Source organism: Microcebus murinus, chromosome 6 (assembly GCF_040939455.1).
Source record: "Microcebus murinus isolate Inina chromosome 6, M.murinus_Inina_mat1.0, whole genome shotgun sequence".
Lineage (NCBI taxonomy): Eukaryota > Metazoa > Chordata > Mammalia > Primates > Cheirogaleidae > Microcebus > Microcebus murinus.
Genome location: NC_134109.1, coordinates 89,176,610 through 89,183,498, shown reverse-complemented (window position 1 = coordinate 89,183,498; position 6,889 = coordinate 89,176,610). Strand labels below are relative to the sequence as shown.

General features: G+C 46.4%; 1 protein-coding gene across 1 annotated transcript in view; it reads right to left on the bottom strand.

The window, feature by feature from the left end:
- Positions 1-410: 410 nt before the first annotated feature.
- The window catches only part of SCG3 (secretogranin III), a 37,136-nt gene continuing 30,657 nt past the window's right edge, over positions 411-6,889 (bottom strand). Inside the window, exons 11-12 of the mRNA XM_012763475.3 lie at positions 4,908-4,988; positions 411-734 (exon numbers count right to left, since the gene is read on the bottom strand). Coding sequence (XP_012618929.1) covers positions 616-734; positions 4,908-4,988 — 200 coding nt within the window. The 3' untranslated portion in view covers positions 411-615. The remainder of the gene's footprint in view (positions 735-4,907; positions 4,989-6,889) is intronic.

Below are 6,889 nucleotides of genomic sequence, written 5' to 3'. Positions count from 1 at the left end.
CATCCTATGCCTATTTTTTAGGTCCCTTTCTGTGCCACTGGGCCTCATAAAGACCTAGCTAAAAAGAACAGCCAAAAAAGCAGATGGCTCTGCTCATGCCATGAGGCTTTGCGTAAATGGGAATTTATTTCAACTCCCCAAAGGGATCTGCTAGTGGAAACATCCTGTTACAGACATATTCTACAGGGTGCTTCAGTGTCTGGCATGCCTTCAAAACAGAACCCCCTTAATTCTTCAGGGAGTGTGTGTGTGTGTGTGTGTGTGTGTGTGTGTGTGTGTGTATGAGAGAGAGAGAGACAGTGGGAAAAAGGTTTAGTTTTAAGTTCAGTCCATTGGAGGCTTTTCCAAAGCAAAACATCTGATTATGAAATGTATATCTGTGACGAAATAAGGATTCTATATACAAAATCTCAGCTTGCATACAACTTTACTTTTCAGATAGTTTGCATGGCAAGAAAGCTATGTTTTAACCACTTCTAAAAGGTTAACTACTGTAAATTCAGCACTTTCTACTGATCCTTGGGTCAAAAAAACTTTAATCACAGAATTAGAAGTGTTTTAAGCTATATTATGTTTTCTCAAACAGTTGAAAGACTCCTGGATGTTTTGCCATTTTTACAGGCTGCTGTAGATGCGCTTGATGGCCTTGGCCTCTTCCTTATCAAGAATGCCTTTCTCCACGTACACATCGGCTTGCTGGTTGATGAAGTCCCTCATCTTTGAAAGGTCATAATCTGGAAAATATTATTAGAATGTCAGGAGCAAAGATGGGGAAAGACCAACCCCATTACAGTGATTACCATTAACTGAGAGGCATTTTGTACGATAACACGATTACCATTCCTTGCCTTCCACATTGGAAAACATTTGAATTCTTGGCCTCTGTACTTCATAGGAATGATGTTTATGTGTACTATATTATCTCATCTGCTCTTCACCACAACCCTGCGAGCTATTCAGGCTGGGGAAAACCATCCCATTTGCCCAAAGAGGGAACCAGATCATGATCAGGGCTTTGCAAACTTTCACGTTTATACCAATCACCTGGGGTTCTTGGGCAGTTGCAGATTCATATTCAGTAGGTATGGGGTGGGGGCCCGGGTTTTGCATTTTAAGCTCCCAGGAGATGCCACTGCTGCTGGTCCGGGAACCACACTTGGGCTAACAAGATCCTAAAGCTTAAGTGCCTTGTTCAAGGTCACTTAGGTAGTAAAAGTTATGATCAAAACCAGGTGTTCAGACTTCTTGAACTTGTTACACCAGGTTAACTCCCTGTGGATGTGACAACCCACATTTTTTTTTTCCAACTTAAGAATTACCTTGATTACTTCATGTTGTTTGAATGGTATGCACAGAGCAAAAAGCCAACTGTAACCTTTTAATGGCTTCTCTGTCCCACTTAAACAAAATCCATTTAAATCATCAAACCATCCACCCAAAGTAAAGAGATCCCCAAGTAAGAAGGCTGCCCCTGGCATTTTTCTAAAGGCTTAAAAAACTCCACATCTTCATTTGATTCTTTAAGTACTATATGATTATAATTATAAAAGACCAGAACAGAGCCTGCCTCAGTTAGTCTGCAAAGGGGAGAGAAAGGAGGGACAGTGGACATAAGAGCACAGAGGGATTCCCAGGAGCCTTCAGCCAGTCTCAGTATAATCCGAACCTGGGTCGCTGTGGGTATCTTTTAAGTCCCTACACAAAAGGAAAATAAAGCATGAAGGACTCTCTAACAGGTGTCCTCAAACTATGGCCAGCAGGCCACATGCGGGTGTTTCTGCCCGTTTGTTTTTTTACTTCAAAATAAGATATGTGCAGTGTGCATAGGAATTTGTTCATAGTTTTTTTAAAACTATAGTCCGGCCCTCCAACGTTCTGAGGGACAGTGAACTGGTCCCCTGTTTAAAAAGTTTGAGGACCCCTGCTCTATAAGCACGAAGTGTTTATTGTATAAAGGTGACTGAGGCTTAGAGAGAGAGCTCATTCCCTCTGGCCAGCCGGGCATTTGCTCCCTGTTAGGGCACGACCATGAGGGTTTAAAGAGAGAACTCTCAGCACTGAGCACTTGACAACCATCATCTCACAAAACCCCATGAGGCAAAGTGACATTATGTTGGGGCACTTTAGGCCTAGGGAAACAGAATCTCTCTCTTTGACCTTCTCCTGCCCTCCCTCCTTTCACCTGCCCAAGGCTGGATCTCATCTGATTGTGGGTCTGTGGGTCATAAGACCCTCGTTGCAGAAGGGGTCCTGCCCCACAGCCCGGAGGAAGGAATGCTACACAGAGAGTCCAAGAAGAATCTGGAAGGACAGGGCTTGACAGGTTTATATTGTACCCTTTTTGTCCAATCACATTTCTACACGGTTATCAATCGCGCCTATTTAAAGAAAGCTCCATAAAAGGCCCCAGAGGACAGGGTAAGGGACCTTCCAGAGAGCTGAACACGTGCAGGCTGCCAGGCAGGTGAACGAGAACTCATACCCGTGCGGGGAGGGTGGTGCGCCCCCACTGCGCAGGGGCAGAAGCTCCCGTGTTCGAGACCCTTCCAGAGCTTGCCCTACGTATCTCTTCACCTGGCTCTTTATTTTTATCCTTTACAATATTGTTTGTAATAAACTGACAAACATAAGCATTTCCTGAGTCCTGTGAGCTGCTCTAGCAAATTAGTCACACTCAAAGAAGGGGTCATGGGAACCCCAACTTGAAGCGGCTCGGTCGGACATTCCGGAAGCTCAGATTCACGACTGGTGGGAACAAAGGGGTGGTTTTGTGGTACTGAGTCCTCAACCTGTGGTTTCTGAGGCTACCTCCAGGTGGACAGCGTCAGAACTGCATTGAAACTGGAGAACACCCGGCTGGCGTCTGCCACGGAATTGATCGCTTGCTCCGTGTGTGGGGAGAAGCCCTCCCACATTTGGTCACTGAAGTCCTCTGCGTTGATTGTTGTGTTGTGTTGTTTTTTCCACACCCACAGGTAAGCATTAGTATCCCCCATTTCAGAGACAAAGAAACAGGACAGAGGGGGTAAGTCACTTGCCCAGCTCTGTCTGTCCTCACTTCCTGCCCATTCTGCGGCCTTGCAGTCCCGAATACTAACACTGGCTCCTCAGAATTGGTTGCAGTGTCAACATCTTTAACGGGATGAAAGGCAAATCCCCAAGGCTAGATGTGGAGAGGTACAGTGATTTGAATGGACAAACAAGGCAAATATTTTGCTTTCTTTCGAAAAGGAAAAACCGTATCTTTATGACATGGGCGTCACTCTGCGCAGTGGGAAAATCTCTCGAAAGAGGTAAGGGCTGGGATTCATTGTTTTTAAAAGCACACTTTTTTTCTTAAAGGCTGCATAGAGATTTTATCATCCTCACTATCACATCACATGGACCTCCCTTGGCTGGGTTTGCGAAGGGGATTCAGGCCACCCGGGACTCTGACAAAGGAAGGTCAATATTTGCAGCAATTAAGGAACTATAGAACTAATAGTCTTCCTGCTCAGACAGCTGCAGCCACTGAATGGCCCCACGACCTCCATCCCCACGGGCTTGGAGAGATGACCCAGAGTCCAGCAGAGCACGTCTGAGGGCAGTGGGGAAAAGCACCCTGGAATAATCTGGGGAGTTGAAAAAAATACTGACGCCAGAGCCCTGTCCCCAGAGTTTCTGGTTTAGTGGTGCCAAGGTGTGACCTGGGCAGCGGGCTATTTAGATGCTCCCCAGGTGACATGGATGCACTGTCTTGAGAAGCATCCCTTGTCTCATTTGAAAACGTCACTGTGCAGCTGCTCTGGCCAGACACCTGGGAACCATGCCAGACCCTCCCGCTCCATGGACTCTGCAGTCCCTGTCTTCCTCTTTATTTGCTCTGCCTTGCCATGCCTTGGTCTAAGCCCCACCATTTCTCCTCCAGATCCTCACCTCCTTATCTTTCTCCTGCCTTCTGGGGGTTTCTCTTTTCAACCTGTAACCACAATGGTGCCAAATGGATTTCTCAGTTCAGTACCTAATCAGGCCCCAAATTAGGCTCCCCTGGCTATAATCAACCTCCTTTACAGGGTGAACAAGAGTCTCCTGGTGGGGCCAGTGGCCACTGCCCACTTCCCAGCCCTGTTGGCTGCTCCTCCCTGCAGACACCCAGGTTTTTTTGCAGAAATGAATGGCTCTGGGTCCCAGAAACCACCTGTCTTTTGAGCCTTGACGTCTGGGTACTCAGTGTTCCCTCTGCCTTCATCTTTCCTCACTGGGCACATTCCTCTTTATCTTCCCAGCGAAGGCCTTCCTGTGGCCCTTTCTCCCAGCTGTCTCTGTCCTGGTAAGAAGATCCACGCCGTCCTCTTGCCTGCTTGGCACCACTACACCTGTCCGTGACAGCACTGAGCAGGTCCACCTGGAGCTCTGCTGACGCTGTGAGCGTGTTGGGCTGGCTGCACCTGGCCTCCCTCGCATCTCTGGTGCTCACAGCAGGGTCTGGTTCTGCGTTTTGTCTTATGTAAGGGAGCGACTGCTTTTGTGCTTGCAGGTACATTTAATAGGTGCTCAGAAAATGTCATCGTTTAAAATACTCCAAGAAAAGCAGGGTAGATACAACAAGACTGGCAAAATGTTGATAATTATTGAAGATGGGTGATAGACTCATAGGGATTCATTCTACTGTTCACTGTCTACTTTTGTTTGACATTTTTCATAATAAAATGTCAAAGAAAAGAAAATGCCTTTGCTTGAAAGGCTGATTTGAATAATAAGAGAAATGGCGGTTCTGTTCCCCTCTGCATCTGAGAGAGGACTGGAGTCTTTTGGGGGGTCTAACGGGAGACTTTAGTGCAGTCAATTTGATTGTGGGAATCTTTATATAAGAAGAGCCCCCGACAAACTGGTGAAGTTTGCAGTGTACAACCACAGTAAGTCCCTACCTTCTTTATTTCCTTTTTTGTCATGTTTCTTCAGCCATTCAATATTCTTCCTGATGGCTTCCAAATAGACTTCTGTTTTCCCTGGAAAAGGTGAAGAGAACCATATCAAACCCTCATAAAATAGCACTGCGTCTCTTTTTAAAGACCACATTTGTGTTCAAAAGCACAAATACTGGGCTTATGGGACACTTGCAAGGTGGTGTCCCTAACTGGTAATGTGCATATTTGAAGGTATATATATGTGTGTGTTTGTACGTATGTGTGTGTGTGTCGGGGGGGGGGGGTGTATGTGTCAAGGACATTATCCACACACACCAATAAATACAGATTGATGTCCTGGCAGAGAAGAGTTTTGGTTCAGTTTACTAGATAGGTGGGTCCCTACAATTCTTAGATTCGTTCATTTCTGGTTAGGGATGGTTATTCCAAACCAAGGCGCATTCTCAGGTCAAGGACTAAACCAGAGTGGAAGATGCTTAAGGACCCCATCACTTCAGTTAAAAATCCAAATGTGTGGCTTTGTGTAAGCAGCTCCGTAAGTCTTCTGCCCAATCCTAGGAGGTGATCAGGGCCTCACTTCTAGGTTTAGATGGTGAACCTCAGAACTGGTTCTAATAAAACTCCCCTGGATGTAAACACTCTCCCATGGGTCTCAAGCGTGGCTCGGGAAGACCAGGCATCACTGAAGCACCTGCTCTATCATGCCCTTTATCTGCATGGTTGTCGGTAAGTGGGGATTATCATCAACTTAGAGATGAGGGATCAGAGAGGCTAAGTGACTTGGCTAAGGTCACACAGGAGATAACAGCTGGAATTTGGACTCTGGTCTGCTTAGTTTCTGCTACCTGCATTATCTGAAAGATAAGACCCTGTCTTCAAGGACACTAATGTGTCCTTGTTTTATATCAAAGAAATCAACCATCCCTTTCACCAGGTGAGTCCTTAAGGCTGAGCGTGTCAGAACCAAGTGACCTGGTCTAGAGAGTACCAGATGGCTTTTAAAAAGAGGCTTGCAAAGGCCAGAGCCTCTGCAGAAGCAATAGCTGCGAAGCTCAGAGTGCTGACCACCCAGTCTGAGCCCCCCTTGAGCCCTGTTACCTCTAGTCTACTGTGCACGCCTCTTGGTTGAGCTACCTGTACTGTGTGCTTGTTATACACCAGGGACTGCGCTTTGTGCTCCAAAATGCGTTATCGCTTTTATTCTTCACAACAACCTTTATTTTTTTTATTTTTATTTTTTTTTTTTGAGACAGAGTCTCACTTTGTTGTCCAGGCTAGAGTGAGTGCCGTGGCGTCAGCCTAGCTCACAGCAACCTCAAACTCCTGGGCTTGAGTGATCCTTCTGCCTCAGCCTCCCGAGTAGCTGGGACTACAGGTATGCGCCACCATGCCCGGCTAATTTTTTTTTATATATATATATCAGTTGGCCAATTAATTTCTTTCTATTTATAGTAGAGACGGGGTCTCGCTCTTGCTCAGGCTGGTTTTGAACTCCTGACCTTGAGCAATCCGCCCGCCTCGGCCTCCCAAGAGCTAGGATTACAGGCGCGAGCCACAGCGCCCGGCCCACAACAACCTTTAGAGGCAGTCCTAATGTTATTCCCATTTTACAGGCCAAGAAACTGAAGCACACAGAGAGAAAGTAATATGCTGCAGATCACATAGTAGAGCCAGGCTTGAACCCAGCTGCATCTGACTGCTGTCCATGTACAATAACCCTGCTTTAGGAGCCGTCGACGTTCCCATTTCCATCATTAAAAATTCTGAATATGGAGACTAAAAAAAAAATTGTGAGGTTTTTATCACAGCGTAGCAGACATTCCCCACGGTCGTGCCTCCCCCTCTCCAGGTATGCTAAGGATGGACGAGCTGAAGGATGATGGATAAAATGGGTAGATCAGTGCATCAGCTTCCTTGTTCCTTAGGCATGTTCTAGCCTCAGTTCCCCGGGTCATCAGTGGCATTGAGCTGAAATGCCCACA